The sequence below is a fragment of the Apium graveolens genome, chromosome 5 (assembly GCF_009905375.1).
Source record: "Apium graveolens cultivar Ventura chromosome 5, ASM990537v1, whole genome shotgun sequence".
NCBI classification, from domain to species: Eukaryota; Viridiplantae; Streptophyta; class Magnoliopsida; order Apiales; family Apiaceae; genus Apium; species Apium graveolens.
In genome coordinates this window covers 315,940,013-315,963,391 of record NC_133651.1, presented here as the reverse complement: position 1 = coordinate 315,963,391, position 23,379 = coordinate 315,940,013, and the positions used below count along the sequence as shown (strand labels likewise).

The window sequence follows — 23,379 nt, the reverse complement described above, 5'->3', positions numbered from 1 at the left end:
CCGCTTAATTAACCATCCCTGTATAAAAATATAAATGCTACTTGATCTTTATTATATGACATTTAACTTTTATGCACACTCTTCTAAATACTTTGACCGTATAGTTAGAATAATAATTTTTAATTTTTTCTTTTTGTGAATAAAAATATATACCTAAAATTTTAATTCAGAAAAAGAAAATTTTAAAAATTATTATTTTATCTATACGGTCAAAGGACTTAGAATTGTGTGCAAAAAAGTCAAACGATATATAAAAGAAAACAGTGGGAGTATGTATGTACTCTCTCCGTCCCTTTTAATTGTTTACACATTCAACTTTTATTCAGAAAAAGAAAATTGTAAAAATAAGTTACATAACTATACATTTTATACACCTTAAAATGCGTATCGGATACTTGCTAAAAAATGTAAACAATTGGAAGGGATTGAGAGAATATGTATTATCGAAAGGTCATGGTACTATTGAAAGCATAGATAACCTGTCCGGAAGGTAACAAGTATAATACTCCCTGTGTCCCCAAATACAACTTCTTTGATTTTTTACTCGTAAAAAAATAGCTTCATAATTTTTTTTTTTCTGAATAAAAGTATATATATTAAATTTTAATTCAAGAAAGGAAATTTTTTTAAAAAAATATATGAAGTTATGACTTTTATACACCTTAAATTATGTGTAAAAAAGTCAAAGAAAATAGTATATTTGACTAGTATTTTGATACGGAGATAGTAATAATCAAAATTAAGGTCAGGCTGCGACAAGTGTTGTGGGGCCATTGCCGAATTAATTAATTAATTAAAACCGGGTGAGCTGGGGAAGACAAAATTAAAGGGGGAATTTGAACCACAGAAAGAAAAATGGTACCAGTACAAGAATGGACCCCCTTGCCTGAGCCCATCACCCGGCCCATCATTTATTATTGTTAGGTAGCCGTTTGGTTGGACACTTGGACTTGGGAGCTTGCCCTAGCCGACGCTGTATTCTTAAGTCTTACCCCCCTCTCTATTTCGTTTGTTTCTCACCAATTTATCCATTTGGAAATACTCCATCTCTCTCGTTCAATTTTATGCATTATTTTTTAACACGCTTTTCAATACTTATTTAAAATATAATTTCACTATATTTTTTCCTGAATAAAAGTTTTATGTTTAAACTTTTATTAAAAAAAAATAAAAATAAAATATTGTGAAACTATACTTTATAGAAGTCTCGAAATGCGTGCAAACAGTGCACGTATAATATTCAACGGGACATAATATATTATATTTGATTTTATAAAAACCTTTAATAATGCTATCCTTTTTTTCTTGTTATTATTTGTTTATGTTATGTACTCTATTATCTTAAGCCTGAAATCCGAAGCCCTTTTCTAAACTGAATTCTGATATATATTCCTAACATGTTCGTCTAAAATTCTTAGGGGTTACAGGGAGGAAAGATTTCTTGACAATATATTATCATGAATCGAATCTAGAATCTAAAATTGAAATCATCAATGAAGAGCTGGAGACGAGCGGAAGCAAGACGAGTTCTGTCCGAGCAGCTTAATTTTTTTTACGAGGAGCTGAGCAGAGTTTAATAACATAACTGAATAAGATGTTCAAGTTCAACTCATTTATAAAAAAGCCGAGGCCAGACCGAGCACGAGTTTTTTCACAAATAACCAAGCTGAGTCGAGCCGAGTCAAGTTATCCACTAATATCCGAGCCGCGCCGAGTCTGAGCTATACGAGCCGAGTCTAAGCCAAACACATAAACAACTCGACTCTGTCCGTTTACTCATCCGAACTCATTTTTCATGTTCAAGACCGACTCGTTTAAGAAAACGAGCCGAGCATAATTCACTTAAACGAGTTTGATCCTGAATTTTGTTCAAAAACTACCCGGTCCATTTTGGAACCCTACCAATAATATATCTTAGTATCCTGTCACTTATGCTATTTTATGGAACTCAACTGTAGGTTTGTTAAATAGAGGTATAGTCTGCCGAGAGTATCATAGTCTAGTATCTTAAAATGGCTAGAACGAGGCTTTAAGTTTCGTTCGAACTTGTGAATCTGTCAAACAATCGAACTTGTGAATCTAACTTACTGCAAAATGAGAAGAAAATGCCTGATTCTCGAGTAATTAGCTTATCTACAATCTCAAGGTGTTAGAGGAAGGTCTCGATATGATCACATATTTAATAGTTTAATGATATAACGATTATGAAACGATAATGTTTCTGCTCTGATTGACGATTGTTGGGATACGAGCTCCTTTCAAAAATTACGAGTAACCAGCTCATATAAAATTTTAATATGTTAGAGGAAGGTCCTAATAGTATCACATATTTAACAGTTTCATGATATAACAATTATGAATGATAATGTTTTCGCTCTGACTTGATATTGTCAGGGTACGAGCTCCTTCCAAAATTTACCACGAACCATTTGTTGAGTAACTCAAGAGCCCATTTTTGGGTCGAAGAGTGAATCACGGACGCCTATTTTTGAAGGAAGTTGAATCTGAGTGCTCCCGCTACCTGAGCTCTGATATCATGTTAGGTAACCGACTCATCTAAAAATTTAAGGTATTAGTGGAAGGGTCAACCTTAGTGGAAGGGTCAACCAGATCTATATTCTGAGGCCATTTACCTCCGTTTTGTTTAGAATAATTATAGGATGGCATTAATATGGGGAGTATGCATGGACGTCGTAGTAGAGAGATAATACAGACAACAACCGAATTAAATAGCCACAACTACCAACTGCACATATTGTCTGCCCTTCCATTCCATGCATGTGTAATGTGAATTCACACTCACTGATTTACTCTCACTACACTGCTGCCCACTGCCTATAAAACCAAACCTCACAGCACCCTCATTCTCCAAACAATTCAACACACTCCATCTACTACTACTAGTAAAGAGAGTAAACAAAATCTTACAAAAATGGGAGTTTCAAAGGTAGCTATTGCAGTGGCAGTGATGCTGATGGTGGTGGTGATCAATCATCCAGCAGTTGTGGAGGGACTAACATGTGGACAGGTGACAGGCAAACTGGGAGGCTGCTTGGGATACCTCAAGGGAGGTGGATATCCGTCTCCAGCTTGTTGCGGTGGAGTCAAGGGTCTCAACAGCCTAGCTAAGACACCTGCTGACCGTAAACAGGCTTGCGCTTGTCTTAAAACCCTTGCTGGTTCCGTCAAAGGAATTAACTACGGCGCTGCCTCTGCTCTCCCTGGAAAGTGCGGTATTCGCATTCCTTACCCCATTAGCCCCTCCACTGACTGCAGCAGGTAACTGTTAGAATAATAATATAAGATCCTGAAAAGAGTCTTTCTCTAACCGTAACTATGACATGAGCTCTAATATCGTGTTATGTGACCAGTTCGTCTAAAATCTTAAGGTGTCAGAAGAAGGCTCAACTGAATCTTGTTTTTTTTTTATTGCAGGGTGAATTAAGGCCGGGACGTGTCTACAATGGACTCGAGATCTCGATATATCTGTATCTATGGCATCTTTGCTGCTGGTCTTCAGAAGATATATCTATCTATATGAGTCCATATTATGTTTGTTGTGAGAGGAATTTGAGCTACAGATCTACTAGCTACATTACTTACTATATAATAAGGGATTAGGGATTTCGTTGATTGTTCGATGATCACGATCCATAATCAGACTTTATTTGCGTTTTTGTTGTAATTTTGTTTCTTAATCGTATGCCGAGCAGTACTAAAACCTCCATGTCTCTTTATGCTTCTGCTGTTAATCTGCTTCCCATGCACTGATGCACATTCATCACACACACAAACTCCGGCACTTTCGAGACGAAATTACTTTTTTTTTTTAAGTAATAAAGCGACTGGTTACTTAATATAAATATCTTTGTCCTATACTAAAGAGGCTATACGTACCTGAAATGTTAAACTATGCTTTTTCCGAAGGCTCGTAATTAAAGATGTAATATTAAACATGAGATCACGGTTGGAGAAAGATTTGAAGACTCATCAATAGTCTTTTTCAGTTTTACTAGTAAAATTAAAGTTGTATAGCATTGCAACCACAATTTAGTAAATCATGGACATGAGTGAAAGATTAGTTTTGCACTTTCGGCAAGATATTCAACAGCCATCTGAAGAATGTTCAACTTCATACAAAATTCATTAAAAATGCATAACAAAATTTTATAAGAGATGGACAAACACCGGCTAAGAAAATCGATACAAAAGCCCATCATTCAAATTTCTCATTTTAAGAATTGCCACCATACATCAGTTTTAAAAAATTATACCTAAAAATGATTAAATTTTTGTATTGTCAAGCAAGCACTTCGAACTAGCTTCATATTGAACACGAGCAACACCTATCAATATATATATATGACCAGAGTAGGAGCAACACCGTTAGAAAGTTAAGCACATAATCTTATAAGTTTAGATCATTTTAAGTGATGGAGTTTTCCGTACATAGATGGTCCATTATTTATAAATCAGAGCCTTTCAAAATAAGTTAAATTTACGAATTTTCAAGTTTAGCGTGTGTTATTGAAGATATACTAAAAAAATCGATAATAATAAAATGCAAGGTTTTTGAATTTGGATGGTCATAGTAATGCAATGATTTTGACCAAAAGAACATTGATTAATTTTTGAAATAAACAAATGAAATCCCTTTTCTTGAAACTTGTAAATCTGTGTTGAAACATTAAAGAAATGGGCAAATATAAAAACAAGGCAACAATGTTGCAAGGGCAAAATGGTGAAAAGGGAATGATTCTGAGTTGGAAATAGCAAAAGGGCTGTTCATTTTTTATGTTTAGTTTGACCAATGCTTGTTCACTTGGACACTTTACTATACTTTCCCTCTTTCTTCATTAGTAGTAGTATTCTTTTGACTTGTTTCCTCTCTAATCATTTTTCTTTCAAGCTTTCTTGATTTTCTGATTCATAAAGATCCAATCTTTACAGCTTCTCAAGATCATTGTGCTCTTCTTTCAGGTTTGATGCCCTTTACTTTAGTTTTCTGATATGTGTGTATTTAACTACTGTTTGTATTATGTTTTGTAATTTTTTTTGGGTATTTGGGTCTGTTAGTAGATGTTTATGTGATATCTAACATTTGATTCATTGGATTTTAGGATATATATTGTGTTGAGGTTGTTTCCCATGTTTTAGTTACTTTTGAGGTTGTTTTGGAATTGGTAATTTGCTAGTTTCTTGACTGGATGATTGCAATGTTTATGTAATTCTGAGTCAGAGTTTATAATTGGTTTGTGTATGGACATATGTAGTGGCACTGCTAAAGGGTTTCCTGGACAATGTCCTAATACAATGAAGCCACCTTTAGTTGATGTCTTGATGATATCCTACTACTCAAATTCAGGTCAAGGCTGAATGAAACCAGTTATTTTGAGTGCTTCCGAGTTGGATCGTGTGATTGGAAGACTTTCTTTTTTCTTGGTACAATATCCGGGAGTCAGATTAATGATCAAAAACCTCATTTTATATTAGTAATTGTAAAAAATTGATTAGCGGTTAGGTTTAGTTTAGAATCATTTCTGACGTGTATCGGTAGGGGGTTTTATCAGTGTCTTCTCTATTTACACTCTTGCGGTCTTGTACCATTTGCTCTTTAATTTGGAAAAAGAATCAAGGCTAATTTACACAGGTTCGAATTAGAGAATTGTTATCGATTTAAACTCATTTTGTGATATGTCTTCATCTCATATACTATTTTTCATCACATTTTACTTCATTTCAGCATTTACTAAATATTCCGACCTTCTCTTGAGTCTTATTAGTACCAAGAAAATGAATAAATATGTGACAATATCTAATCCATGAGAAGTTTTAGTACAAAATGTAAGCAAACACTCTAATAGTACAGGAAGGACTGTATTAGTACCTAATAATAAAATGTAGCCTGAGGGTGTGATGGGTGATGATCATGAATTTTCTTTTTGTATACAAACTTTTTTTGTTAGTTTTCTAAATGTACCCCCTCTTTTGCTCGAGGCTTTTTCGACACATACTTTTGTCAGTTTTCTAAATATACCTTCTTTTATGCAAGGTTTTAAAAGTTCAGATTACGATTTAGGAAGTTTGAAGCTTCATGTGAAAATCTTTGTTCTGTTAAATTTTATCTGTTATCTTACTGGAAGCCTTTCTGCATTAAGCCATTCATGTGTTCTTTTTGGTGTTCATTCGTTCTAATGTTAATACCTTGAACAATCAGTTCAACAGGAACATTTGTGTGGGTTTACTGCTTGCATTCTGAGCTAAAGATGGGATGTTTCAAAGTTTCAAAAGGCAAGAAAAAGAGTTCGGAGCAAAATATGTATGTAAAACGAGTTAACCCTCAGGACCATCCACCCACTGCATTGCCAGAACCACCAACTCAAACTCGAAGTTTGCAGTCTGCCCCATCAAGTTTCAGAGACAGGGTTAAACATGTGCAGCCTAATAACAATGCCAGCACTAGAACAAGGGCTCTGTCTGCACCTTCGAGCTTAGATGCAGCAGAGCAAGATGCGCTGTCAGTTGATTATGAGGAACAAGAAGGCTCTAGGAGTCGATTTGGATCAATGAAAGAACGTCAGACCCCAAACCCAATACCCCTTCCTCTTCCTGCACCTCAAAATGCTTCAATTCTGAAGAACCTGGGGAGTTTCAAAGTATTGAATGCCAGTGGCCCAACTAATATATCTGGTCCACTACCACTGCCTCCAGCATTACCTCCTTTACTGCCTTCCCCATTGCCTCAAACCCTGCCTATTACAGGAAAAGTGAAGAACTTTTCATTTGAAGAACTTGCAACTGCCTGTCATAACTTCTCTCCAGACCGATGTTTGTCAGAAGGCCATTCTTCCACAGTATATAAAGCATCCTTCGGAGACGATAGTACTGGCTCAAGGAAACTTGAAGCCACCGTAACTCGCTTTAATTCATCAAACCAGGCAATATAAATCTTTCATTTATTTTGGTTGGGTTTTTGAAATATATGTGGAGTTTTCAATTTTCTGTCTCTGCATTTACTTCCATAGGGGATGTTTGTGCTGTTATATATGCACTGATTAATTACTGTTTGCTGATATATATTTTTCAAATCCTAAATTATTCACTATATGTTCTTGTTCACAAAATCAATTATCAAAATTTTGTTCCACTTATATCTATGTTTTAAGATGTGACTTTGTTATAGACTTCAAGATTTGTCTCACTAATTACTATATGTTTGCTTTTTTACAGGGCCTGAAAGAATTTAGGAATGAGGTGAATACACTTGCCAGTTTGCAACACCCTTATATCTGTAAGTTACTTGGCTTTCATGCACACGAGGGATCTGAATGGAGGATGCTAGTGTATGAGAGGTTATATCATGGAAGCTTAGAACGGCTTTTATATGAAAGATCGGATGGTCCTCCAATAGATTGGAATGCCAGAATGAAAGTTGCTTCATGTGCTGCGCAAGGTTTGACCTTCCTGCATGACGAAGGGCCTTTCCAGGTAATCAGAACCTTAAAAAAAACAGCTGCAACTTACTTGAACAAAATTTAGGATGGCAACTCAATGGATGCTATTTCTTCATGCACAATGCCCTATTCCTCAAATGAATCCAGTTTTTATGACAGGCAATGTTTCATGAATTTTCAACTGCAAACATACAAATTGACAAAGATTTTAGTGCAAAACTGTCAGGATATGGTTGCGTAAGCCAAATCCCTGAGACAGACATATCCAGCAACTCAGTTGTAAGTACTTCTCTTAGTAAAGATTGCGTAAATAGATTTACATTTCTATTGACTTGGAAGAAGTGGAAGCTAAGGAGCTTCTATATTTTCATAAACATATAACTTATATGTTATGCATTATGTTCAGGCACGGACAAGTCTTTCAGTGGAGATGCCAGAAAAAGGACTGCTCACACCTAAGAGCAACGTCTGGAGTTTTGGTGTTGTGCTTCTTGAATTGCTTACAGGTAGGAGAAACCTTGACATCCACCAACCCAAGGAGGAGAGGAACTTAATTAAGTGGAGCAAGCCGTATTTATCAGATGATGGTAGGTTGTCGCTGATTATGGACCCTCATCTCAAAGGGTTGTTCCCAGCCAAGGCAGCACGGTTAGTGGCTGATATAGCTCAAAGATGTCTTCATACAGATCCTTCAGAAAGGCCAACGATGAGGACCATTGCGGAACATCTCAAAATTATACAACAAATGAAATTTTCATCCCGATTTCCATTGCAAGAGCCAGGATCACATGTTTCCAGGAACATGTCTAGATCACCAAGCCTGAATGGAATAATTATGCCAGGACCCCGGTTAAGCTTCTCCCCATCACAAAGAACCAGATTATCAGCTTCTCCTACAAGTGCACTTGGACTTCCGCATCCTATTCCACCCCAAAGTTCATCTACTTTGAGTGGAAGAATTTGATAGATGGAAAAGCAGAAAATCTAGTGTAGAAGGCTATCGATTGTTAATACAGAGCATATCCCCCCCCCCCCTATTGAGTCATTTCCCTGGTATTCAAGTGCTTAAATTTTGTTCATTTAACCAACCGTTCTACCAGAGAGTCCTCCTCCTGGTCTCCCATGCAACCCCAGGCCTCCAATCCTATATTATACACACACAGAAAGCCCCGAACGTACCTACTCAACCCACATGATCGTCGATATACAGAGGAAAAAACATCGGTGGCACTTCAGATGCAGGACTTGTATGACATGGAGTGTCTCTTGAAAGTTAATTACTGTGTATGAACTAGTTGGATGCATATACCATGTATCCCCTATTGCAGTAGAAGAAAAGCTTTATATCAGTTTTATCTCTTGGCACATAAATTCGAAGTTTTTTTGAAGTATGTATTAAGAACTTCACTACTGAATTTGGTGAATTATATCAGTCCCAGAACCCTACTAGATCAATCAACTTTTTCTTGCTGGACATGCTTGGTTCTGCATCAGTTTCATTGACAAACCTAGAAGATACACTTGTAAACTTGTTCCTCCAACAGTAGTCTTTCAAAGCTCAATACAACATAGTACATTTTAATAAATATATTTTAATAATATTTACAAGACCTTCAACCTGTAGAGCTGTTCGCGAACACGTTCGAACTTGACTCGGTTCGTTAAGAACTCGAACACAAAAATATGTTCAGGCCTCTAATCCTATGCAACACACACAAAAAGACAAGCACCTATCACCACCAATATGACAGATAGTATGATAAACGGACACTGAGGAAACTTCGTTATAAGCTTAATATGCATGGCTTGTATGACATGGAGTCTGTCTAAAATTAATTACTGTGCATGAATTTGTACGATGTAAATTCCGTGTACCCGTCCACCGTCCTTGCAGTAGAAGAAAATTTACTTGTGCTTCATATCAGTTTTACCTCTTGGCACAAATATTTAAAGTTTTTTCGAGTATGTGTAAAAACTTCATTACAGAAATTGGTTAATTAAATCAGTTCCATATCGCGTGCACATACTTTTAAAATTATCATCTATGTCAATGTGTAAGATTTCCTATGATCTTTCACTCTATATCTCCAGTTTCTCCAACCACGTAAGAGAGAGAGAACACTAGAGATGAAAGAGCAAGAACACAGCAATTCCGGAGATGTTTTCTGTGCAGACTTCCGAACCCTCTTAGATCATTCAACTTTTGCCACTCCTCCGCCGGGCATGCTAGTTTCTGCAACAGTTTCTTTAACAAACCTGGAAGATTACAAAATGTTAAGCCAGAAGCATCTGTGCACAATCACCTCAATCTACTAGAAAATATGGTCCAATAGTCCAGGTATTTCGACTTGAAAAAATAAGCACGAAAAAGTATCAAGGAGGCCATAATAAGATAGAAAATCAAGACCTTGAGAATTTGTCTCCGGAGGACTGCAATATGAATACCGAGAGAATAACAGACATGAGCAATGCTGTTTGTCAGAAGAGAGAAAAAGAATATCAGACACGAGAAATAGCATTCATGCAACAATTATTAGCTTGTTGACTTGCAACTCCAACGGAAGTCTTTCAATATCTCAACACAAAATACATTTTTAATAACAAAATATGTAGGAGTTAAAGAATCCAGATACACACTCATTTAGATACTTCAGAGTGCAAATAAACAGATTTAACGAATTACATTCTAATACAGAACAACAAGAGTCTGCTGTGTTAAGCCCATCCAATTAAATCAAGCTGCTCTTGATTTTAAATTCTATTTTACAATCTTTCTCTTAAATTCAAAAAAGGATCTTCATATACTAGCATGACATATATTCCAAAGAAAACTATTAATGATTAATATATTGAAGGAAGAAAGAGTTTGACTTCCTCAGACATACTAGCAAGTAGCAACCCAAGTATGATAGCGTTGCAGAATTATTTTATGGATTGACTTGACTATAAGTACCAACACAAATTCAAGCAATTTGCAGGAGATAGCACTTACCCGATCCAAATAGAACATAAAATCCCGCAGCTACATCTATCTCTGACTGCTCCTCCCTGCATTGCGGCAGAAAATACAACATACAATATTAAAAATGAAAGATTTTTATCAAACCACATTGTTCGGGGCAGATAATTACACATAGACTTTATAAGCAAAAAGTAATAGTGATAAGAAACATCTAAGGCTACTCAAAGATAATCCTTTCTTCATTTAGAATCCTCGATGCAACTATAATAGCTGTTGCTTAGTTTGTGTTCTACAGGATGGAATGACTAATCAGCCCGCTGTGAAAATCAAATCGCTGGTTGGTGTTAGAGAGTTAGAGAATGAATGGGCCCGTTCCTTGACTAATTTCATTTTATTTAAAACATGCAGATTAATTCATTTCAACTCTATCCAATGTTTGACACAGTGCATGTGCAAGCACATTTCAAAATGTCATATATGGAGTAATGACATGCATATATAGGCCTTATACGGGCACATATGCCAGTATAGGTACTAACCATGTATATCTGACAAGCACATGTTTTGGCCAATGTTGCGAGTCCCAGAATTGTTTCTTTATATCAGGATGAAGTTCGACATCTGGTCAAAATCGAGAAATTAATATAAAAAGTTAAAAAATTATTCTTGGGATGCTTTAATTATTTGCTAAAAGTCGCAACTTTTCAACTGAAATTTAATAAAAACAGGTAACTTTTTAAATAATTCCTACGGCTAAATGATGAATCAGACGCAATACACAAATGTATAAGAAAATTTTGTTACTTAAAACGAATTTCACTTCTACACAAAATTAAAATTTAATAAGAACTCTGGAACAATATGACAAGTGATACTAGAGAGTGTTCTCCCTGATCAAGGAACACCAAAAGATTCACAACTGGTTCTATAGGATCGACTCTATGGCGATGATTTATAATGTATTACATAATCATCAGGATGGCTCAAATTTGGGAGAAGGCCAACTTATGGCAGCTCATTCGTGAAAGCTTAAACTTTGGACATTAGGAATGTTTGTAATGACTAAACAGAAGGCTGGAACTTATAGGTCATCTTTACTGTAATATACTGGCCATTTGGCACAGTAAACAGGCTTTTAAAAACAGTGCATCTTTCATATATATAGATATGCATGTTTTCTGCCAGTTCTTACTTGTAGAAGACTGGCATTATAATAGTATCAACTTCTAGCATGATTCTAATATCTTAGAATATAATGGAATACTTACAGTGATGGGGCATGTCTACAACTTTGGCAGTAACACCGAGCATATCGTTTCCTGAGTACCTCTGAATAACCACATTTCAATAGTATTTTCATCACATAGCAAAGGAAGATTATCATCATAAAATTGACAGAAAATATAAGGAAGTATAATTATAACAGCAAAGTTATAGGAAATGTAAAATAAAAATAAATGAAATTTTTCATAATTTAAGACAGTTAGCGGTAGATTTACCAGATGAACATCAACCATAGGAACCTCAGAACTCTTTCTATTTATCAAAAGAAGCCATGGAACTAGAAACTTCTCTTTTCCAACTTGAAATGATCTGAATTTATCAATGAACCAGTAAACAAAAAAAGAAGCTGCAAGTGGAATAAAATGTAACTTTGAAGTACTAAGCTATGACTGTAGCCCATGAAGAATGAAGGAAAACTTTATAAGATAAACATTTTGTTGAGCATATACATTTGAAAAGACCAAATCTTAAAGGTAGTGATGTCTGTAACTAAAACAGGAAGTTGCACGACACGTACTTACTCCAATTTTGTTATAACAAGTTAACTTTATTAGATCGGACAAATTACGTAAATGATAATTACTAGCATGACTTTAGTCGAATAACCATAACCTGCACTCATATGTCTAGTACTGAGTAAAAGGAATTCTTGCTAAAACCCTACTCCCATACTCCGCATATTATATAAAATATCAGACAAACATTCTTAATCATATTCTATATAATGCCGAATAAGATACTGTAATAAAAATTTAAAGCTAACAATGTGCATAATTTCATCAGAAGTGCTAGTCGTGGTTCCATTATATGTCAGTACTCAGTAGTATACACACGTAAATGAGAGATAACTAAATGATCCTCACAAGTACACCAAATGAAGCTCATACACCCCCATCCCTCGTGTAGAATATTACAAGCGGCATTGAATGGAAAATAATAGACTTACATCTTATATGGATCAGCTCCAGTGTAACCAGTTGGCTTTGCTATGGGAATCAAAGCCTATAAAAGTTAAAAAAAAACTCCAATAAATTCAATTCGAATAAATCAGCTAAATAGCAGAATAAGATCCTGTTTGGTACAACAACGTAATAGTCCAAATTAATTGCTTATCACGTGAGAACAAAAAACTCAATTGCATCGCAAACAAGTAGTTGTTTGATTCAGAAACTTACTAGTTATACATTAGTGATTGAAGTTCCAAGCTTAGGCAAATAAGTAAGTTTAAGTAACAAATTAACTAAACATAGGCCAAACAAACACTAATTAGGAAAATAAAAAAAGGGTAAAAGCCTAAAATTGATAATACCTCGCGATTGACACCAAAAATGGGACAGTGGCGACCAATCATGTCATTCCAAACAGTTCTCGTCTGTTCATATCACAAGATTAATTAAACTTGCAGAGAGAGATTAAGAGAGAGAGAGAGAGAGGGAGAGAGGGAGAGGGGGAGAGAGGGAGAGAGAGAGGGAGAGAGAGAGCGAGAGAGAGAGAGAGAGAGAGGGAGAGAGTACAAACAGAGTGATATTGACCCATTTTGCTCATAGGAACGATATCGCCGGGCCTATAAGCTTGTGAACAGAATACAAGCAGTGATATCAACACCACCACCACCACCAGCATATTCGTACCCATCGATCTGCAAATTCCGGTTTAGTTCAACTTGAAATTACGTCTCATATGTTTTCAAATTGGCGAAATTTGTAATTTATTAATTTTATTACTCCTCTACTGTACTAGCAAATTTATTGTTGTGCTGCTCTTTTTTCACAAGTCTTGCATTTTAGTCGTACTACATCATAATATTTTGCATTTTTAAATTAACCAATTTCGTTATTTTTTTTTTTCAAATTTCAAAAATTTCCTAATTTTTCATAACAATAATGAATTACACAAATTGACAAGATAATAATAGTTTATATGAAGGGTGAGTAGTAATTTTTCAATCTAAGATTTTATCTAATATTAGATATTAACAAGTCGGTCACATATTCGTTTAACTAATAAAGTCTAAATTTTTACCCGAACTCAATTTATTTAAGTTCACGAGTCGCGTCGAGCCGAGCCGATTTGTTCAGTTAAACGAGTCGGTTTTAAAGAGTCGGGGGAGTTGGTTTGTTTAATTTATATATTTAATCGAGTCAAAATCTCTATCCGAACTCGGTTCGTGAAACAAGTCGGCTTTAATGTGTTGGGCGAATCGGTTCGTTTAATTTTACACTTAATCGAGTTTAAATTTATATCCGATCTCGGCTTGTTTAATTTCACGAGTCGAGTTGAACCAGTTCATTTATTGTGGGGTCCAGAATCAGTGAGATAAGAAAAAAATGAGAAATTTCTATTTACTCTAAAACCTTCTAAAGTGGAAACAAGAATTAGGAGACAAGTATGGTGGAAACAAGAATTAGGAGACAAATATGCAGGAATTTTATGTACAAATTTTTAGATTTTTTCCTTTTCTTGCTTGGAAAAACTGCTGGGAACAAGTTTGAAGAAATCAAATTTTCACATTTCCTTTCTTTTCTTTTCTTAAAAAGTTTCTAAAATCAACCGAAACTTGTGCCCGAACTCAACTCGTTTAAACGAGTTTGAGTCGGGCGAGTTCAAACTAAACGAACTGAGTTAGTCCATTTAAACGAGTTTGAGCTGGGCGGGCTCGTTAGCCGAGGGACTCGAATTAAAACCCTACATACATATATTGGTGTAACATCAAACTCACTCACATTTCTTACTGAGTAATAAACTTCATTAAGATGTAACTAGACAAAAGGATAATAATCTTTTAAGCAATCGAGATACAATTTTGTATAGTTTACACAACCTGGATTTATCAATCTTGATATTGAATTATCTTGTTTCTTGTAAATTAACTTTGATGTCAAGTGCATATATGTTTCTGTCAAAACTTTGGCAATCTGATTTTCAAGGATGTTATCAACATTTTAATGGACTTACAATATTGTCCATGACATCATCTTATACAAAATATTTTTCTTATTTACTAGTTACTACTATTCTCTAGACTAAGTAAATTTACAATGTTAACCTGTAATTTGCAAATGATGATAACTTAAATATCATTCATCACAAAAAAGATATAAAAAAAGAATTGTTCTGAATAATCAACTAGTAAATTTTTTAGCATCACAAAATAAGAATTTTTTTTGCTAATTATCACAAGATAAGATTTGTTCCTGTAACATATCTTTTGACTTTGCATAGAGATGCATAAAAGACCCACCGGACCGGGTTTTGACGGGGCCTTAAAAAGTCCGGACTTTGACCGAACCGGGCTTTTCGGGCTTTAACTTTGACTGGACCGGGCTTTCCGAAAATGTCAGAGCCAGTTTGGGCCCTCGACGCGAGCCTAATCGGGTTTTTTTTCGCGCCGGATCGGATCGGACCGGGCTTTTTTCTAATTTAAATCGGATCGAGTTTTATTAGAGATTCCAAAGACTACATATGTTAACAACTAGATCATGGTAACAATTTATTAGTTTACATGCAATATTTTATGAAAACATTACTTCGTTGAAAACATTTAAGTTCGGCAAAAAATAAATATGTTTATAGAATAATATGTTTTATCTTTGTTATCCAAATATATATAGTGTACTTACTATATCTTCTTTCATTATTTATGCAATGAAGTATATAAATAATATTATTAATCAGAAATATATAAATATATATATGTTTAAAGTATTATTTATATTTATAGTAAATGTGAATTCATAAATATGTAAAAAAATATATTAGAATAATCAGATTTTAACCGGACTTTTTCGGACTTTTAATCGGGCCAGGCCGGGCCGAAGTCTGGGCTTTTAACTGGGTCGGGCCGGGGTTTGCCTAAAAATACAAGGTCCGTCGAGTTCCTAAGCCCGGATCGGGACCGGCGGCTCGGGCTTGACCGGATTTTGACCGGATCGGGCCGGGCCAAATTTTCGGGCCCGGACTTTTTGTGCATGTCTACTTGTGCACTGTAAAGTCCATTCTTGATGTCGTCCCATCTTTCTTGCAGAATACTTTGTGGATGTTATCGACTATATATGCAATGTCAAAGGGTCCTTAGCATGAGCATCAAATCAGATTGCAGCAGCTGAGGTCTACTACTGCAGTTATTATATTCTGTACAATCCAGTTCTATCATGGATACAACTATCTCTTTCACTTTCTGCCTTTAATTATTGTAGTGGCAGTGGTGAAATATGCGAGAGGCAAATAATATGTTGTCTCTTACTGTGCGCTTATCTGTGTTTCTTTTAAGTTGCATCATTAGGCCTGTAATATGAATGGTCTTCATCTCTGAACCTATGTGCGCTTATTTATGATTCTTATAAGTCGTGTAATTCAAGTCTGTGTAATCTCTGTATTCATCATTGCCTTGATCATCATCCCCGGGTTCCTGAGCTTGATTCACACCAGCATTAGCATCATCGGAGGCATCTGAGGTCGAACTCTAAGATCACATCTATGAACAGTAATTCTTACAGGCCCGTAGATTTCATTTCAGGGTTAGGCTGCTCTGATGCAACCAACTATCCAATTGCTCTATTCACATATTCAAGGAGGTTAGTGCTGCTAGAGAGTAAAAAGTCGACTCTCCTTCGAGCTCTGAAACTTTTTACTTGTAAAGATTTAACTAATACTGACTAAGGATGGATGCTTTAACATAGTAGCATCCTCAAATCAATCACTGCTAGTCTGCTAAATATTAGCTAAGTGCATTCAGTATAGGCAATGAAGGATCAGACAACAATATTAGCTCATCTGCTAAACTTTTATTTGCAAATTTTAACACAGGCACCAAAGAATCACCACAATATAGTAAAAATGAAATCTGAAATCTTTCAAATTCTACTTTGCAAATCTAGTTACATTTATTGGCAAATGGCAACAGAAGATCATGACAGCAAACTCGAGTGATCGACAGTGAACCTCTTACGCTACATTGTTAATTACCTATCATTTCGAACAAATATTGATGACATTGGTGAGTAGCGGCCAGAGGTTGAGTAGCTGGATCTTCGTCGTTGTTGTCGTCGTCGAGATCTTGAATATTGTAGAACGGAAGCCACACTTAGCATTAAGAATGCAGCTTCTTGAAGCATTATTAAGCTTTTTCTGAGCACTAAGCTCATCAAGATTGAGATTGCTTCAGTAAATCTGCTCATGATCTCTTATTTTTGTTTATTTTCCCAAGCAGATCTTGAAAGTGAACACAATGCATTCCAAAATATAATTATATGTCAGTTATAATAAATCATTTAGTCAAGTACCATAAGTTGTTATTAGGTGGAATTGTCAGGAGTGCTATTATGTATATAAATAGCAAAATGTGGACATAATGTGTTCATTAAAAAATACATTGTACATGATTTGAATGGGCGTTACTATTAATAGCTTGTAGTACTTGTTATATGTAGAAATGTAGGGGTGCATGTTATATGTTATGTGGACATGGATGACAATATGACATTACACATTGAATTCAAAACTTTTACTGAGACTTGCTAATAAAATTTATTGTTTTAAGATTCAGTTAATTCGAACGAGTACTCGAAAAATTGAAGAAGAATTGATTCAAAACTCGGATAATGAAAACGCTTATTCAAAAAATCAGCCAATTACTTAAAATCACTTTTTAAAAATTGGGAAAATGAATTTTTTAGTCACCTAACTTATCGTGTTTTTAGGAACTTACCATTCAACTATAATTTTTTTTCCTTTTACTCATTAATGTTAGGTTCATATTTTTTTTAGTTACTAAGGTTAGGTTCTATCATTCCCATTATGTTCTTTGATTTCCTTGTATACTCAAGAAACTTTAAGTGGCTGAAGCTGAAGATATGGAATCAGAGCTATGGACAATAATCTTGCCATGAAGCATGCTTTTTTCAAGCAAATTCCATCTATTCTAATCGAATGTGACAATATTGTCGCCTTTGACATGTTAGTTGATAAAGATGTAGAGGCCGTGGAAGAAGAAGGCCTGTTGTTTGTTGCTCAAAAAATCTATCAACTCCATGCAGAGTACACCAAAGTCTGGAGATTGAAACTCTTCGAAAAAGCTGTGATATTTACTCGGTTCCTTCTTTTCAGAATTTGGTTTTAACCACTGCTCATTAACACTAGTTTTCCCTCAGTACCCATTGCTAATGTACTCAGACAAAGGGAAGAGTGTTGTTGCAGAGTGGCAGTTCATGTCTTTTCATGCCAGTACCAGCTATATATGGGTCCTCATCTCATTTTGTGAACCCATCTCATGCTGTTATAATCCCTAGCTCTATTTGTTATGAAGTTGGCGAGTTGTCTAATCAATCCTATGATCCTGAGATCATTGTGCTGCATGACTTCAGTACCACGGTGCCCTAATGTCCTATGTATTTTGGTGTTTGATAGGTCATAAGTTTTATTTGTAAGTGCCGTTTGTCTTTCTTAATCCAGCTTATCTGAAAAAAATATAAGGACAATAGAATATTTAAACAATTATTAAAATATTAAATAATGCTACAAGTCCATAAGTTTCAATGAACCTGGCTATGATATTTCATATCGGTTTTTCTGCTGTGTGCCCAACACAAACTTCTATAGTTTTAACTTGTTTTGATTGGCTAAGACCCCTGCATTTACAACAAATACACTCATCAAAACACTTCAAACTTTATAAGTTTCAATGCTTAGCATGTACTCATGAACACACACTAGACAAACTCATTTCATATATATACAAATACATATATCATAATTCATACGATACTATGTAACAAATCGTAACACATGACCAACAAATACATTGATTTTCTAAATCAAATCATAAATTAAATCAAATTTTGGGTGCACCAAGTAACATAAAACAAATATAATAATATATGCCATAAGTAGGATTGATTCTATTTAATGAATTGCATGTGTAAATTATAGTGAAATGTTAATATTTATCTAACAATATCCAAAAAATTATATAAAAAAATTCATTATATAAATATTTGTATACACCAAATTTAATATTAACAAATTTAATACTAAAGTATGTGAGGCTTACACGATAGCCATGTGTTTGGTACAGAGAGACATAGTTGGCTTTTAAAAGAGGGGGTATAATTGTAAATTAAATAAATAGAAATCTAAAATATTTGTGTCTCTTATAAAAGGAAGGAGAACGGCTAAGTTACACGACATATGCGCTATCTCTCTTTCTCTGTCTCTCTCTCTCCTATAAAAGCATGGAGAAACCAAGCAATTCTTGTAGTATTATCTTTGACATGGATCCTTGCGAGGTATAGTTCCTTATTTTTTTGTTTGTTTAAACTTGTGTTTTTTTTACGATAATTGTACTTGCATTCTTATAAGGCTTCAGAACATATTACATGATGAATAAACTCAGGAGGATTCACATGTCATTCGTGAGAGCCTGACATAGAATAAGCCGCTTTTGCTAATGCATGAGCCGCCCTATCCGCAGACTATGTTTAAACTTGTGTTTAGTTTCTTATGATAAACTCAATCCTTCATTTTGATAGTTGTTTAAGTAAATGTATTCTTTGGGTTTGAATTGAATACAGCAACGACCCTCAAGTGCTTTTAACACTCCTTACTGGACCACCAATTCTGGTGCACCTGTTTGGAACAATAACTCCTCCTTGACTGTTGGTACCAGAGGTACATTATTTCTTTCTTTATTTACTCCATCCGTCCCATATTACGTTTCTCATTTTGATTTTTTATACTGTTCATGATAAGCGATTGACTACTAATTTACGTCTAATCTATAAGATCAAATATAGTCATGAGTGATCTTGTTGAATCCGTATTTATGAGTATTTTAATGCAATAAAGTTTTTATATTTAATATTAATACGAAATTAAAGATATTAACAATCAAAAGTGTGCATTGGCAAACGTGTGCAACACAAATAGGAAACGTTTTTAGGAACGGAGGGAGTTCTTTTTTATGGATTTTTTATTAAGCTATATTCATGGTGAATATGTAGCAATTATTGTTATTTGATGATTTGGATTGTTTATGTATTTTTTCCTCATGTTTGACACGCATTTTAAGGCTACTATAAAATACAGTTTTATAATTTATTTTTAGAATTTTCTTTTGCTGTATAATAGTTTAAACATTATATATTTATTTAAAAGAAAAAACATTTAAAATCATTTAGGGATCATATTTTACGGGAGCCTTAAAATGCGTGACGATTCTTCGTTCCCGCAACGAAAACTTCTCCGTGGGACTGAGGGAGTACTATGCATGTATCTTATCGGGCCATGCTGTTTCTCAATCATCTATGTATATGCTTACATTATGAATTGTTTATGTTGATTGATCTTTTTTTAGTATCTAAACCCAATTATTTGACCAATCTTTTCTTGTTGACAGGCCCAATCCTCCTTGAGGATTATCATTTGGTGGAGAAACTTGCTAATTTTGATAGAGAGCGCATCCCTGAACGTGTTGTCCATGCAAGGGGTGCCAGTGCCAAAGGGTTCTTCGAGGTCACCCATGATATTTCTCATCTTACATGTGCTGATTTCCTTCGAGCCCCGGAGGTTCAAACACCTGTAATTGTTCGATTCTCCACTGTCATTCATGAGCGCGGGAGCCCTGAAAGCATCAGGGATCCTCGAGGTTTTGCTGTGAAGTTCTATACTAGAGAGGTGAGCAAAATAAGACTTTAACTGTTGTGCAAAGCACTATGAATATTGCCAGTAGCAGGTCATCTGATTAATCTTTAAAAAATTCTCGTCACCTATTGCATCACTTAATACATTTGAGTTAATGATTGAACTATAAACCTGAGTGATATTATTTGTACTTACATGCTGGAATTTGGGAGGGCTGTTTCCTTCTGAGATCGAACCCAGTACCTGGGACGACAGAGGATAAACTTTTAACCAATTGAGTTATCCAAACATGCTCTTTCGAGCTGATGAAATGGTACTGTATACAATAGATATGGCTATTATAGTACAAAATCCACAATTACCAGTCTTAAAAGCTTCCCTGAGTATTTTAAGAAATAAAAAGATGCAGGTCATCGGGATTCTATTTTGAATTTTTTTATCTGAAATTTTCTTTCTTGTGCAGACTTGATATTATTTTTGTGTATATAGGGTAATTTTGATCTGGTGGGAAACAATTTTCCTGTTTTCTTCGTGCGTGATGGAATGAAATTCCCAGACATGGTTCATGCTCTAAAACCCAATCCAAAGTCTCATATTCAAGAGAATTGGAGAATCATGGACTTCTTTTCCCACCACCCAGAGAGTTTTCACATGTTCACTTTCCTCTTAGATGATATTGGTATTCCACAAGATTACAGGCACATGGATGGTTTTGGTGTTAATACTTACACATTGATAAACAAGGCTGGGAAAGCACATTATGTGAAATTTCACTGGAGACCAACCTGTGGAGTGAAGTCCTTGTTGGAGGATGAAGCCATCAAGATCGGGGGAGCTAACCACAGTCATGCCACCCAAGATTTATATAATTCAATTGCAGCTGGAGACTATCCTGAGTGGAAATTGTTTATTCAGATCATAGACCCTGATCATGAGGACAAATTTGACTTCGACCCACTCGACGTTACAAAGACCTGGCCTGAGGACATCTTACCCCTGCAACCAGTTGGTCGCATGGTGTTGAATAAGAATATCGACAACTTCTTTGCAGAAAATGAACAACTTGCTTTTTGCCCAGCTATTATTGTTCCCGGTGTTTACTACTCAGATGATAAGCTGCTCCAGACTCGGATATTCTCTTATGCTGATACCCAAAGGCACCGTCTAGGACCAAACTATCTACAGCTTCCGGCCAATGCGCCTAAGACTGCGCATCACAATAATCACCATGAAGGTTTAATGAATTTTATGCACAGGGATGAGGAGGTACTCTACTTCCTCAACTTATCTTATATTTGTGAATAATTTTGTCATCTACTTCTCTATATGCATACATTTGTTTCTTTGCAGCTAAGCCTGCTTGTCATTTATGTTATATTATCGTGCAGGTCAATTACTTCCCTTCAAGGTTTGATTCTGTGCACCATGCAGAGAAGCACCCTATTCCTCCTCCTATATTGACCGGAAAGCGTGAGAGGGTGAGTTTTTAGTATTTCTGAGTGTCTGCATGTGTTGCTATTATGCTTAACTTCTGAAAAGTCTGATTTGATTAAATAGCAGTAGCATGTTAAGTGGAATATCAGGAATAGCTAGCTATTAATGCAAGGAATTATAAACTTCAATATTCTGAAGAAATAATATTTTCTTGCATCTGCAGTGCATGATTGAGAAAGAAAACAATTTCAAGCAACCAGGAGAGAGATACCGTTCTTTTTCTACAGAAAGGTATGCATGTCTTCTGCTGCAGGATGAATAATACACGCTTTAACACTGATTTAATGTTAACAATGCAACTTACTTATCTTCCGATAATGCACAGGCAAGAGCGATTTATTTCTCGTCTTGTTGATATGCTGTCTGATCCCCGTGTTACGCATGAGATCCGTAACATATGGATCTCCTATTGCGATTCGGTATGATTCATTGCGCTCTTACTTGGGAAAAATGGTACTTGCAACTTACTGACATTGTTGTTTATGGTGCAGGTTGACGAGCATCTTGGTCAGAAGGTAGCTTCTCGTCTCAATGTGAAGCCAAGCATATGAAGTTCGTTCTGCGAGATAGGCAATGAGAAAGTGTGAGGAAGAGTAGCTTAAAACCACAAACCAGATGTTTGATGTTTAACTTAAGTTAGTCATGCAAAAATAAGCCTTGACAATCTTGTATGGGTCTGTTGAGTTTTTCTGAATATGATATTCTGAACTTAATAAAAATTATATTATTGATTCAGTTCAGTGGCCTTAGTACTATATAACATACTTATCGGTTGCCTGTCGGTCCGACACAACTGTTTATACTCGCTGTGTCCCTAAAAACGTTTACAGTTGGACACGTTTGCCAATGCAAATTTTTGATTTTTTATCTTTAATTTTGTATTAGTATTAAATATAAAAATTTCATTGTATTAAAATACTCATTAATACAAATACAACAAAATCACTCATAATTATATTTGATTTTATAGATTAAACGTAAATTAATAGTCAATCGCTAATCATTAATAGTATCACAAGTCAAAATAGGAAACTTAATGCGTATACCGTGAATTTTTTCATGTCAACAATCAACCTTCTCTTTTATAATTTGTTTTTTATTTAGTACTCTCACGTCCCTAAAAACGTTTCCTATTTGTGTTGTACATCTTTGTCAATGCACACTTTTAATTGTTAATATCTTTAATTTCGTATTAGTATTAAATATATAAACTTCATTGTATGACGGGACTCATAAATATGAATTCAACAAAATCACTCATTACTATATTTGATCTTATAGATTAGACGTAAATTAGTTATCAATCGTTTACCATAAATAGTATAAAAAGTTACACTATTTATGATAAATAGTGTAAAAAGTCAAAATGGGAAACGTAATATAGGACGGAGGGAGCAGTAATTATTTAGGTGTGACATCATGCTATAAAGTTACATATCTTTCCTCTTTCCTCTTAAGAGATCTAACTTCTCATCCATACATTTTCCATCACCTCTTTGCTATATATACATTCTCACTCCAGTTGCAATTATTTTCCTTTCATCGTAA

At 35.1% G+C, this 23,379-nt stretch overlaps 4 protein-coding genes across 4 annotated transcripts; 3 read left to right on the top strand and 1 right to left on the bottom strand.

Moving 5' to 3' along the window:
* Positions 1–2,863: 2,863 nt before the first annotated feature.
* LOC141659523 (non-specific lipid-transfer protein) lies at positions 2,864–3,721 on the top strand. Its single transcript, XM_074466435.1, has 2 exons — positions 2,864–3,279; positions 3,436–3,721. The coding sequence occupies exons 1-2, from the start codon at positions 2,933–2,935 to the stop codon at positions 3,443–3,445; spliced, it is 357 nt and encodes a 118-aa protein (XP_074322536.1). The 5' UTR covers positions 2,864–2,932; the 3' UTR covers positions 3,446–3,721.
* A 1,029-nt stretch (positions 3,722–4,750) lies between these two features.
* On the top strand, positions 4,751–9,064 carry LOC141659521 (putative serine/threonine-protein kinase PBL11). The gene is made up of 5 exons (XM_074466433.1): positions 4,751–4,980; positions 6,218–6,938; positions 7,231–7,488; positions 7,614–7,733; positions 7,861–9,064. The coding sequence occupies exons 2-5, from the start codon at positions 6,267–6,269 to the stop codon at positions 8,416–8,418; spliced, it is 1,608 nt and encodes a 535-aa protein (XP_074322534.1). The 5' UTR covers positions 4,751–4,980; positions 6,218–6,266; the 3' UTR covers positions 8,419–9,064.
* A 284-nt stretch (positions 9,065–9,348) lies between these two features.
* On the bottom strand, positions 9,349–13,449 carry LOC141659522 (uncharacterized). Its single transcript, XM_074466434.1, has 9 exons — positions 13,219–13,449; positions 13,010–13,072; positions 12,647–12,702; positions 11,916–12,009; positions 11,685–11,745; positions 10,956–11,037; positions 10,447–10,502; positions 9,862–9,925; positions 9,349–9,710 (listed from the first exon to the last, which is right to left on the bottom strand). Exons 1-9 carry the CDS (start codon positions 13,333–13,335, stop codon positions 9,647–9,649), a joined length of 657 nt encoding a protein of 218 aa, XP_074322535.1. The 5' UTR covers positions 13,336–13,449; the 3' UTR covers positions 9,349–9,646.
* A 5,418-nt stretch (positions 13,450–18,867) lies between these two features.
* Positions 18,868–22,566, top strand: LOC141659520 (catalase-like). Its single transcript, XM_074466432.1, has 8 exons — positions 18,868–18,983; positions 19,269–19,365; positions 20,093–20,370; positions 20,827–21,603; positions 21,726–21,815; positions 21,995–22,062; positions 22,157–22,250; positions 22,323–22,566. Exons 1-8 carry the CDS (start codon positions 18,930–18,932, stop codon positions 22,380–22,382), a joined length of 1,518 nt encoding a protein of 505 aa, XP_074322533.1. The 5' UTR covers positions 18,868–18,929; the 3' UTR covers positions 22,383–22,566.
* Positions 22,567–23,379: the final 813 nt, after the last annotated feature.

What these genes read in the sequence shown, in the direction of transcription:
- LOC141659523 (XM_074466435.1), top strand. Translation starts at nt 2,933, where the DNA reads ATGGGAGTTTCAAAGGTAGCTATTGCAGTGGCAGTGATGCTGATGGTG.
- LOC141659522 (XM_074466434.1), bottom strand. Translation starts at nt 13,335, where the DNA reads ATGGGTACGAATATGCTGGTGGTGGTGGTGGTGTTGATATCACTGCTT. An exon ending in CTATGGTTGATGTTCATCTG is followed by an intron (nt 11,746 to 11,915) that starts GTAAATCTACCG and finishes GTGGTTATTCAG; the next exon opens with AGGTACTCAGGAAACGATAT. An exon ending in TCCGGAGACAAATTCTCAAG is followed by an intron (nt 9,711 to 9,861) that starts GTCTTGATTTTC and finishes GTAATCTTCCAG; the next exon opens with GTTTGTTAAAGAAACTGTTG.
- LOC141659521 (XM_074466433.1), top strand. Translation starts at nt 6,267, where the DNA reads ATGGGATGTTTCAAAGTTTCAAAAGGCAAGAAAAAGAGTTCGGAGCAA. An exon ending in GCTTTAATTCATCAAACCAG is followed by an intron (nt 6,939 to 7,230) that starts GCAATATAAATC and finishes GCTTTTTTACAG; the next exon opens with GGCCTGAAAGAATTTAGGAA. An exon ending in ATGACGAAGGGCCTTTCCAG is followed by an intron (nt 7,489 to 7,613) that starts GTAATCAGAACC and finishes TTTTTATGACAG; the next exon opens with GCAATGTTTCATGAATTTTC.
- LOC141659520 (XM_074466432.1), top strand. Translation starts at nt 18,930, where the DNA reads ATGGAGAAACCAAGCAATTCTTGTAGTATTATCTTTGACATGGATCCT. An exon ending in CTTGACTGTTGGTACCAGAG is followed by an intron (nt 19,366 to 20,092) that starts GTACATTATTTC and finishes TCTTGTTGACAG; the next exon opens with GCCCAATCCTCCTTGAGGAT. An exon ending in TTATGCACAGGGATGAGGAG is followed by an intron (nt 21,604 to 21,725) that starts GTACTCTACTTC and finishes ATTATCGTGCAG; the next exon opens with GTCAATTACTTCCCTTCAAG.